This window comes from Littorina saxatilis, linkage group LG2 (assembly GCF_037325665.1).
Source record: "Littorina saxatilis isolate snail1 linkage group LG2, US_GU_Lsax_2.0, whole genome shotgun sequence".
NCBI classification, from domain to species: domain Eukaryota; kingdom Metazoa; phylum Mollusca; class Gastropoda; order Littorinimorpha; family Littorinidae; genus Littorina; species Littorina saxatilis.
In genome coordinates, this window is record NC_090246.1 from 89,475,098 (window position 1) to 89,486,877 (window position 11,780).

The following is an 11,780-nucleotide window of genomic DNA, read 5'->3' on the forward strand; positions in this document are numbered from 1 at the left end:
TGGGAAACACATTTCTTTGCGATATGCAGCAACATTATTAGATCTATATAGGTCTATATAGGAGAATGAAGCACTTACTTTAGACCTACATAGAGGACAGACAGAAAGACAGACAGAGAGACAGACAGACGGGCAAATGAACAGACGGGCAAATGAACAGACGGACGAATGAACATACTGACAGCCAGCCAGCCAACCAGACAGACAGCGTGAAGCATAGTGTTACAAACCAAACAAACTCAACAACAAACCGACACGCTAACAACACAAACCAAACAAAGTAACAACAGATATATTATTACGTACATGGCGCTATTCAGATCTCACTTGCTCCGAAACTCTCTTCTGCATCATGAATGACACCTGCATATCGCAAAGACCCTGTCTTCCTAGAAAGCCTTTGGACGACTGTTAACAATGGAAAACTTCACCCTGAGGAAAGCGGCACTAGGGAAAAGCTGCAGTTCAGCGGCTACCTGACTACAAACACCGACACACGGAAAAAAAATGACGGGTGGGGTCTCACCTGTGTATTGGCTTGACGGCTGTACATTCCCCAATCAGCCGTGGCCGGGGGAGGAGGTGGAGGAGGAGGAGGAGGGGGAGGAGGAGGAGGGGGAGGGGGAGGAGGGGCGACAGGTTGAGGTGGCGGCACAGGCGGAGACAGTTCAGACACGGGGGAGGTCATCATAGCGAGGCGAGCCAACTCCTCGTCCAGTTCACCTACCCGTGACTGCATGTAAGGAGCTGCGACTGGGCGTGACGGGGTCCAGGAGGCGCCTGGCCCGGGGGGAGGCGGGGGAGGGGGAGCGACGTCCTGCGGCGGGGAGAAGGGGGCCCTCCCAGGGGCGGAGAAATCAGGCTGGACGGAGCGAATACCAGGAGACACGGGCTGCGAGTCGTGGAAGCTGGAACCCCTGACGTAGGGAGGCCGTGCCTCGAACACGCCGTCTCCGGGCTGGGGTTCGTACCTCATGGGTTCCGGGGCGGGCCTGTAGGGCTGGGGCTCTGGAGCCCTGTATCCTTGGGAGCCCTGAGAGCCCCTACCCGGCGCCGCCTCCTCGAAGCCAAAGTCCGACACTCCCATTCCAGGCGCGGCCCTCTGCTGGGTGTTGAACACCGTGTTGGACACATAGCCGTCGTCAAGTGCTGGCTGGCCACCGTAGCCTTGCTGGCTCCGATCATTGCTTGGCTGGCCGGCCTGGCGACGGGGGAAGGTCTGAGAGTAGGAGGGCGGAGCTTCGGGCCTGGCGGGGGCTGGGGCGGGGGCTGGGGCGGGGGCTGGGGCGGGGGCACTGTAGGCGGTAGGAGGAGCGTACGAGTTCTGGCCGCCGTAGGACCCGTTGTTCTGTGAGGGCTGCTGGTACTGAGGCTGGTAGCTTTGCTGCGGCGACATGGCACTCTCGTAGGGACCGCGAGCTGGCTGGCTGTTGTATTGACCGCGTGAAGGCTGTTGGGTCTCCTGACCGTAGATCCTCTGCGGTTCTTGGCCATACGCTCTCTGTGGTTCTTGACCATAACCTCTTTGAGGCTCCTGACCGTATCCTCTTTGTGGTTCTTGACCATACCCTCTGGGCTGCTCCTGGCTGTATCCTCTCTGTAGAGGTGGTTGCTGGTTGTAGCTGGAGGTAGGAGAGATGGGACTTTGCTGCGCCCTGCCGTAGCTCGCTGGCTGTGGCTGTGGCGGTTGCTGTTGCTGAATGTAGGGGCTGGAGGAGTAAGAGTTGACTGTAGGTCTGTTGGGCTCGGGGCACTGATTACTGTTCACCTGTAATGAAAAAGGAGTGAGTGGGTGATATCTCTCTTGGGTTCTGTAGCGTCCTCAGTCTGAATGAAACTGGTTTCTGTAGTAGTTAGATATTGTAGTTATATTAGATTTCGGTAAGAAGACAGTCAATATGGCTGCACCATCATCGATGTAAACAACCTACCGAATCTTAAAAAAAAACAAGTCGCGTAAGGCGAAAATACAATATTTAGTCAAGTAGCTGTCGAACTCACAGAATGAAACTGAACGCAATGCAACGCAGCAAGACCGTATACTCGTAGTCCACCGCTCACGGCATAGGCAGTGAAATTGACAAGAAGAGCGGGGTAGTGGTTACGCTATGCTGCATGTCACGATCGGGTGACAGAGACCAAGAAAGTGTCACTCAGTGGAGTGCCTGTTCTTGGTCGATTATGATAGAAAGCGCCTGTACGTGATATTGGGCTACAGCAGAGTTTGCTGACAGTGCTCAATGAACACGGAGGGTTTGCTGCGCACGAGTTTTACAGTGGAGGTTTCTGCTGTCATAGGGCTGACGGTTTTTCGCTGACAGCGCACACGGGATTTTCAGGGATTGAGTTTCTCGTGTTTTTTTTCTGCTTGGGGAGGCAGAATTGTGTATAGCTGGACTGGTTTTTGTGACAAGGTCAGTCACGTGTTATTGGCTAGGTTGTCTGAGAGAGACACAAGGGCGGCGCACTTGACACCCAGCGGCAGAAGGGGAAGGATCTAATACACAGTTTCTAGAGTATGATGGTTTTTCACCGAATATTGTATTCGGCACTCTAGGGGAGCTTCCACCAGTTACTACTTTCTCACTGCACCTGTTTTGCTGAGGACAAGTCGTCAACTTTCCTTCGTCGGCGATGGCTTTCGCATAAGGATTCGACAAGGGGTTCTGGAGGTTTTTGGTCACTGTTGACGAACAGAGGCTGTTCCAGGGAGGAAGCGGATTTTGCTTCCATGAGAGTACAATCATAGGCTTTTGAGGTAATAAATCATTATTTAACGCTGTTGATGAGTCTGTGTTTGTGGAATGAAATACTCTCTGTTGTTCTTTCCAGGTTAGCGCATAATTTACTCTCTGTGACGCTAAAATACTAATCTGTATATGGTTTTTGCAGATAGGGAGAGAAGGACGGAAAATGGCTGTTTTGTTGTTGTAAAAAGTCCGTTTTGTGCAGGCCCACGTGCTCGATGAGATATTTAAAGATGACATGTTTTAAGGTGGTGGGTGAGGGGTAGCTGACATGTTTAGTGCACCGATGCTTTCTGTTTGCAGCCTTCGTTCGTTTCTTTCGGTTTCCTGTAACCGCTGCACGGCTGCCTTTGACGGGACACTGCTAGCTGCAGACGTTGGAGCTGGGACCTGAGGAAGCTACGCTAACCGGCTAACCAGCAGACCGGCTAACCAGCAGACCGGCTAACCAGCGAACCGGCTAACCAGCAACCCGGCTAACCAGCATACCGGCTAACCAGCATACAGAAAGAAAGCTAAGTGCACCATGTCTTACGCACCCCGTTGACCACCGTTGTCTTTTCTTATCTGTGATTACCTTGGAGTAGTGACAACGTGGGGTGTGTGACACCTGCATGAACTAGAGCTTTTGAACAGAACATTCTCATTTTGACTGTATTTACACGGGTTCAGCGTGTTACTATAATTTTCTATATACTACTGGCATTTTGTCAGTGAACACTGGTTTTTTACGTGTTGAGAACGTAAAAGGAACATATTTTGAGTGAAGGCTCGAGGGAGGTGGAGAGTTTATACATAAACAGGCGTCTGAAACTTATACTTTTGTTGACTCTATTTAATTGTATGACTGCGAGAGTGGATCGTGGTGTGGTTAGTTAATTAGTAGTAATTAACCGGTTCATAATCACCTTAAGTGATATATTGAAACGTGACACTGCATAGCACGCTTTTCTGTACCTCTCTTCGTTTTAACTTTCTGAGCGTGTTTTTAATCCAAACATATCATATCTATATTTTTTTGGAATCAGGAACCGACAAGGAATAAGATGAAACTGTTTTTAAATTGATTTGGAAAATTTAATTTTGATAATAATTTTTATATATTTAATTTTCAGAGCTTGTTTTTAATCCGAATATAACATATTTATATGTTTTTGGAATCAGCAAATGATGGAGAATAAGATAAACGTAAATTTGGATCGTTTTATAAATTTTTATTTTTTTTTACAATTTTCAGATTTTTAATGACCAAAGTCATTAATTAATTTTTAAGCCACCAAGCTGAAATGCAATACCGAACCCCGGGCTTCGTCGAAGATTACTTGACCAAAATTTCAACCAATTTGGTTGAAAAATGAGGGCGTGACAGTGCCGCCTCAACTTTCACGAAAAGCCGGATATGACGTCATCAAAGACATTTATCAAAAAAATGAAAAAAAAATTCGGGGATTTCATACCCAGGAACTCTCATGTCAAATTTCATAAAGATCGGTCCAGTAGTTTAGTCTGAATCGCTCTACACACACACACACACACACACACACACACGCACAGACAGACAGACAGACAGACAGACACACATACACCATACCCTCGTTTCGATTCCCCCTCGATGTTAAAATATTTAGTCAAAACTTGACTAAATATAAAGAACCGTGACCGTTTCCTAAAACACACTAGCCGTGTTAATACGTGTTATTTGCCCGAGGGAGAGTTTCACCTACACACTGCATTACACCACTGCAGGTTCTGAGCAGGGACTGTTTTTCCACAACTAAGACACAGTTTCAGGACTAAATACCTGTCGACCTGTCTTATCACAGTGATGTGAGAGTTTGAAGAGTGTACCTCTGTTAAACTTTGATTACGGAATGCTTATTAATTTTACGCATTGCAATCATCAGAAGTAAGTGTACATCATCCTCTTGCTTCACGTGCCCTTGATTTCTCACTTTGCTTGAAGTACGGACATAATGCAGTTACACGCCAACGGTTTTGGCATTTCAGATACTGGATGTAAAAGAAAGAAAGAAAAAAGAAAAAGACAAAATAACGGTCACAAACTACGAGTACAGGTCACAGCATAGTAAATGTGATACAGTCGAACTTGCCCTGGCAACCACATTTCGATAATGACCACCTACCCACAACGACATACCCAAAGGATCCCTGGCAAGTGTTTTTCTATATACAATTCACCATTTCACAGCGACCTCATGTCCATAAAGACCACATTTAATGAGTATTTTGGATGGTCATTATAGACAGGTTTGACTGTACCTGCATCCTATTAGCGACTACTAATTGTCCACTGATAACAAACACTTGTAGTGAGTATTTTGAGTGATCATTAGACAGGTTGGACTGTACCTGCATCATATTAGCGACTACTAATTGTCCACTGATAACAAACACTTGTAGTGAGTACTTTGAGTGATCATTAGACAGGTTTGAGTGTACCTGCATCCTATTAGCGACTACTAATTGTCCACTGATAACGAACACTTGTAGTGAGTACTTTGAGTGATCATTACAGACAGGTTGGACTGTACCTGCATCCTATTAGGGACTACTAATTGTCCACTGATAACGAACACTTGTAGTGAGTACTTTGAGTGATCATTACAGACAGGTTGGACTGTACCTGCATCCTATTAGCGACTACTAATTGTCCACTGATAACGAACACCTGTAGTGAGTACTTTGAGTGATCATTACAGACAGGTTGGACTGTATACTGTACCTGTATCCTGGTAAAGGGCTGCCCAGGCCCGGTAGGACTGAAGGCAGACGGTCCACCCATGACACTGGCGATCTCATCAAGCGGGTCAGGCTGACGAGAGGACCCGATGCGGCTCTCGTAGGCCTGGGTGGGGTTGAACTTGACCTGCTGGGGCTGGGAGGAGGGGGGAGAGGGCTGGCCTGCGTAGTTGATGGGCAGACTGCGTGGCTCCTGGCCCCTGTCGCCGTACCCCACCCCGCGCGGCAGTGACATGGAGTTCCCAGCGTTGTACGAGTTCTGCTGGGGCTGTCTGTAAGCACACATAGAATGCATGAAGGCTTTTGAACTGTACAGTTCGCGCGCAGACAAATGCACATACGCTCACACACACACACACACACACACACACACACACACACACACACACACACACACACACACACACACACACATATATCCATACATGGACGCATGCGCACAGACACACATACATACACACACACAAACACAGACACACGGACCCAGACCCATATACACATACACATGCATGGACGCATGCGCACAGACACACACACATACACACAAACACACTAACAGACACACACACACACACGGACACAGAAACACACACGCACACACACTCTCTCTCTCCCACACACATAGACACAGACAGACAGACAGACAGACAGACAGACAGACAGACAGACACACACACACACATACACACACACAAGCCATGATAGTGTTTTTGGTCAAAAGACTGCCAAGACAAAATCTTATTATCGTTTTCTCGAGCAAATGAAAACCAAAACGCATCCATTAGTTAATATTGCAAAGAAAAGATATCCAAAAGAGATTGCAAGATCATTTCCAGATCAGTCCATCATCGGAGCTTTGCATTCTCGTCAGATAAACTCAGCAAACAAAACAAAACTCACACACAAAAACGCATTCATTCACCTGTACCCATCATAAGCTCCACCGCCGGAGTTAGGCTGCTTGTAAGGTAAGGTGTAGTCAGGCATGTGACCCGAGTCGAAGCCAAACGGAGAAGACGTGTCCTGGTAGGCTTTAGGAGTGGGGGGCAGTGGTGGACCTGCCGACTGTTGAGCGGGTACCGACCTCTGGATCTGGATACGGGTGGATCCATCCGGGAGAGCGGTGTGGGTGGCGGGGTAGCTGTTGTATTGCACGTGCTGAGGTCCTCGCGAGGACGGGGACATGGGGCCGTCGTGCAGCTGGGCCGTCACCTGGCTGCCATACGAACCCTGTGGCGACATGGGCGCTGACGTTCTGCACACGGACAATAATAGTAAGTCATCTTTCTATCAGTTACCTCTTATCCATTCTGTATTCTTCTTTTTGCATGCGTGTTTAATAATTGGATTAATTTTGTTACTGTGTGGTTTCTTAGCCCCCTTGGGCCAACACCTTATCAAAAAACTTGTAAAACTTGCTAGAATATATACTCGTATAACGCTCAGTTTTTAATGTTGAGCTGTTCATGTTGTCTGCCCGCTCGATGATCTCCTGGCTATCGATAGAACCGAGTTGGTTGCCCCCCCCCCCCCCCCGGCCCCCGCCTCCAGCCAATAGACGATGTTTGGAAATAACTCGGTCGAATTTTTGTGGGCTGCAAAGGGTTGCCTTTCCTTGTAAAAAAAGAGGGCAAACAAAACCACGTGACATTATTACTAAAATCACTAGCGAGCGGCGTGTAAGTGAGCGAGCACATGTCATGTTGGAAACGGTACTCGACAATGATTGGCCTATTTTGAGGGCCCCAAAGGGGGGGTATCATCACGATCACGGGAAGGGAAATTTTAGCTTTCACGATCACAGTTACCTTGATTTTTGTTTTCACGATCACGAACACCAGTGGCAAATCACGGTCACGGTAAAAGTTGCAGGTACAGAAAGCACGTGTCAAAGTAAACACAACCACACAGTAATTCGCTCCTCTGGATCTATTGTTTATTCAACACAAAGTGAGAACTGTTGCACTTTATTATTATTATTTTTTGAGTTCTCTTTCATACACACATAGAAATTCATATCATGGTTTGCAATCAGTAACAAGAATGTTGTTTTCATTGTTCTCTCTCTCTCTCTCTCTCTCTTTCGCCGTCTTTCTCTCTCTCTCTCTCTCTCTCTCTCTCTCTCTCTCTCTCTCTCTCTCTCTCTCTCTCTCTCTCTCTCTCTCTCCACTCATACACATTCAACTCCCACACCCTCACTCACACACATGAATATATACTTACACAATTTCACATTTCCAGAGCTAAATCTTGTAAACCCATTTTCTCAAAAACTATTGGGTGGATTGAAATTAAAGTACATGTATGTGTGATGGGTTCTTTATTTTCAACTTTGCCATACAATTTGAGGTACACCATCGCCTGGCTTCATGGGCTTGAAAAACAAACAGGAATGCTACAGGCCAAAAATGGTTTTACCAGAAAGAAGCGCGCAGTGCCAGTGGCGAAGCCACAAGCCTGAGCCTGCAAAGCAGGCGAGCCAACTAGGGGGGTCCGGGGGCATGCCCCCCCGGATTTGTTTTCAAAAAACGGTTAAAATCTGTGCAATCTGGTGCATTCTGGGCATCATTTTTAGGGCTGTAATAGTGTTGTGATCTTGTTAAAAATCCCATTTTAGCCTCCCCCCACCACCATTCAACACACCTCCAAACTGGTGAAAACAACACTTCTGTGCGCTGGCTTCATTGAGACCGGCGCCCGGTCGCGTTGCACGATATTCACACGGATCGTTTTTGCGGAAATGTTTCAACTTCACCGGAATAAATTTGACTTTACCGGATTTTGAAAACGGCTTTATCGGATTTCCGGCAATTACCGTAAAAGTAGCATGCCTGACAAAATCCCCAACGAACATGACTTTGATCGTCTTTGACATGAGGATCAAAGTGACCCAAACTAGCACGTCTCCCCGCCATTGTTTCTGAATTTAACCCATTGTTGATATTAAAGTTTACAGGCGCTAAAATAAATCCAAGCTTAATGCAAAGAAGCGACAGTTAGAATCTATGCCAAGCGTGTCCACGTTGCTGGGATGAAAAACACATTTCTAGTTTCGGTTTTGGCTACACGCAGACTCGATCTCGAGCCAGTCGAGGTCACACTGAGCGAGTGACAGCCGGACGTGGCAATGTCGACAATGTCAATGATCTCACTCAAACTCAAAGATCTTGAACAAATTTCAAGATCTTTGCCTACATTCAGAACAGTCATAGAGCAACATAGATCAACATATCTTGATATTTCGTCTTCGGAAAGACCGACCCGTAGCCTGACCTTTCTACCAAGGAAGGCATTCTCGCCGCCTGCTTTGGTCTGGCTGGAATCCACAAAATATAACAGAAGTTCGATGACAGTACTGCTGCTCGCCATTTTTGATCTTCGAATTCGAATTTGACTGAATGCACTCAAAACTTTTGCACGAAGCCCTTCCATTGGATGAAGTTTGGCAGACTTTAGCAATTTGCCTTCTGATTGGATCTCTTTTTTGTGTGATTGGTTCTCTTAAAGGGAAGCAATCGCTGTCAAAATCATATTTCTGAATGTGTTGTTGCTTCCCTTCAATCGGGATTGGCTCCTTGACGAATAGAGGATCATAGAGTGATACAGCTGTGAAAAATGTACGTTGAAAATAAAATGCTTTGCAATAATGCCCATCACGATCACGAAAACAAATGACGATCACGATCACGAGACTTGATTTTTTTGTCATCACGGATCACGGGCAAAGTCCCATCACGATCACAGAAATGGAAATTTCGGCAATCACGGTCACAGAAAGGTCAAAAAACGCCAATCACGATCACGATTTTAAACCCTTTGGGGCCCTCTATTTTGTCACGTGGGTTTGTTTGCCTTCTTTTTTTACAAAGGAAAAACAACTCTACGCGGACCATAAAAACTTGACAGAATTACTGGCAGAATTCGTCTTTTACCTCTTATCCACTTTGAATTCCCGTTTTACTTAACAGTAAATTGAAAAGTTCCACTTTTAAACATGCTTTTTGTAACCACTTGTGAACACTGTGTAAGATACGACAAAATTTTACTAGCAAAAGTAGCTAACATGGTAAACACTTAATAGCGTTAACAATATCTGCTACTTCTGAAAGTAAAATTATATTGTATATCACACAGTGTAATCATAAGTGGTTACACAAAGTGTGTTTTACAGTGGAAGACTTCAATTTAGAGTGTACAACCCATATCATGTCATGCTCACTTTTTAATGGTGAGTTGCAGGATGTTGCCGGCCCGCTTGATGAGTTCCTGGCCCTCCATGTGGCTGAGGTTGGTGGAGCCGATAGTGCCGATCTTCAGGATGAGGTCTCCTTGACCCAGACCCGACGCCGCCACACTACCCGGGGTCACCTGTAACATGGCACGTGAAACACGAAGTTAGTTTTGGTGTAAACAAAGTTATATTCAAAATACACGAAATGAAATATTTATTACAGTGGAATTAAACGTGTATGAGTTGTGAAAGAGTGAATGCTCTTGCTTTTATTGAGGCAAACTTTCCCACGTGACATAAAAGGTCAGTCACTGTGTCTAAAACACGTGGACAGGGAGCACGTGTCAAAAGTTTGCCTCCATAACAAAACGAGGAAAGCTGGTCTTAAAAAGGAGGGGGGGTCTTAAAATGGGGGGCGTTAGTTTTGGTTTAAACTTAATTATATTCAAAAATGCGTTACAGCTAGTTTTCTGTAAGAATGTTACCGTCAGTACCATTTACCCACAGAAGGCACATCCCCACACAAACGCAGCACATACATACATATTCACACACAGAGCAGAAATATATTCGCACAGACAGACAGGAACATGTATACATCGCAGCCAGCCAGCCAGCATAGACAGACAGACAGACAGTGAGAAAGACAGACAAAAATATGTATGCATCGCAGACAGACGCATCTATGCATCGCAGCCAGCCAAGCAGACAGACAGACAGACAGACACTCACTCACTCTCTCACCAACATGAAGTTCGCAATCCAAACGAACCCCTCTCACAACAGTTCATTGACAACTCACGCATGAGAGCGAAACAAGAGTGACACAGAATTGACAAGATGCTCCCAGGGACTGGTAGTGAATGAGGGTAAGCGGGTGGGGTGATCCCAACAGGTAAAGGGGTTGCGAGATCACCCCGAATCAACAAGAAACCAGCACACTACTATTTACCAACAGTCACACATCGGGGTGGGCAAAACGGAAAGACACCCGAATTGCGACCAGTAAGGTGAACGAGTTCAGAAACGCTTCCTGTTCGCCTAAAGACAATCCAAACGGAAAACAGCCATAGGAGAGAATAGACGGGAAATGACTCTCAGTCTGTTGGGATTTTATGAGTTGTGAAAGAGTGAATACTCTTGCTTTTATTGAGGCAAACTTTCCCACGTGACACAAAAGGCCAGTCCCTAGCGAGGAGTGTGTCTGAAACACGTTGGACAATGAGCATATGTCGCAAGTTTACCTCAATAAAAGCAAGAGTATTCATTTTTTCACAACCTATACAAAATCGACAAAGATATTTCCGGAGTTTCTAGTTTATTATCCGACGCCTGCCGCCAGCTAAAAACATTTGTGATGTTTATGCTAATTGTTAAAAGTCATCAAAATGAGGATACACATCCTACGTCATCGGTCTCACAATTGTCCACACTTCTTCAACTGGTACGCAATATACAACGGTAAAAAGAACATCTCGGACATGTGTATCAGACATGCTTGATCAATCTGATGACAATTACCACACGGAATATACAACACTAGTCATGTAACGTTTAATTTAAAACACAATCACAGAACAAATATCGTTATGATTTTGGAACGTTGGCAGTCTATCAGTTTGGGATTTCTCCTTGAAAACGACCTTGACAACTTCATTTTTGTGGTTGGAATGAGATTAAAACTGTTCAGGGTATTGTCGGAGGACGCACGAACAGCCAGTGGACAAGACACAGGGGGTATTTAGAAACAGAAGGTCGTTCCCCGGTGGCTCATTAGTATCGCAGCTCCGTGCGAGTTTGGCATCTCGCTCCACCAAGATGTTTGCATTACGGCCCCTTGTGATAAGGGAGATTACCTCTCATAGTTTTTCACCTTCCCCCGCCAAGCGATGCGCGTGATAGATGCTGGAAATAAATCGCTACGTTTGTTTCACTCTTGACAGGATGTCAGTCACGTTGACACACAGGCGGACAGGTAGACCAACAGAAGGACGGACGAACGGACAAACAGTCAGACAGAAACACCCACACAACTTCAAAAC

General features: G+C 46.0%; 1 protein-coding gene across 8 annotated transcripts in view; it reads right to left on the reverse strand.

Moving 5' to 3' along the window:
* Window positions 1-11,780, reverse strand: part of LOC138960092 (LIM domain-binding protein 3-like) — an 83,789-nt gene that overhangs the window by 25,327 nt on the left and 46,682 nt on the right. For 7 of the 8 annotated variants that reach the window (XM_070331838.1, XM_070331836.1, XM_070331837.1 and 4 more), the window contains 4 exons: window positions 9,727-9,875; window positions 6,430-6,762; window positions 5,491-5,779; window positions 728-1,768 (listed from right to left, as the gene is read on the reverse strand). In XM_070331838.1, the coding sequence (XP_070187939.1) occupies window positions 728-1,768; window positions 5,491-5,779; window positions 6,430-6,762; window positions 9,727-9,875 (1,812 nt within the window). The remainder of the gene's footprint in view (window positions 1-727; window positions 1,769-5,490; window positions 5,780-6,429; window positions 6,763-9,726; window positions 9,876-11,780) is intronic. The other variant, XM_070331833.1, reaches the window with a different exon arrangement.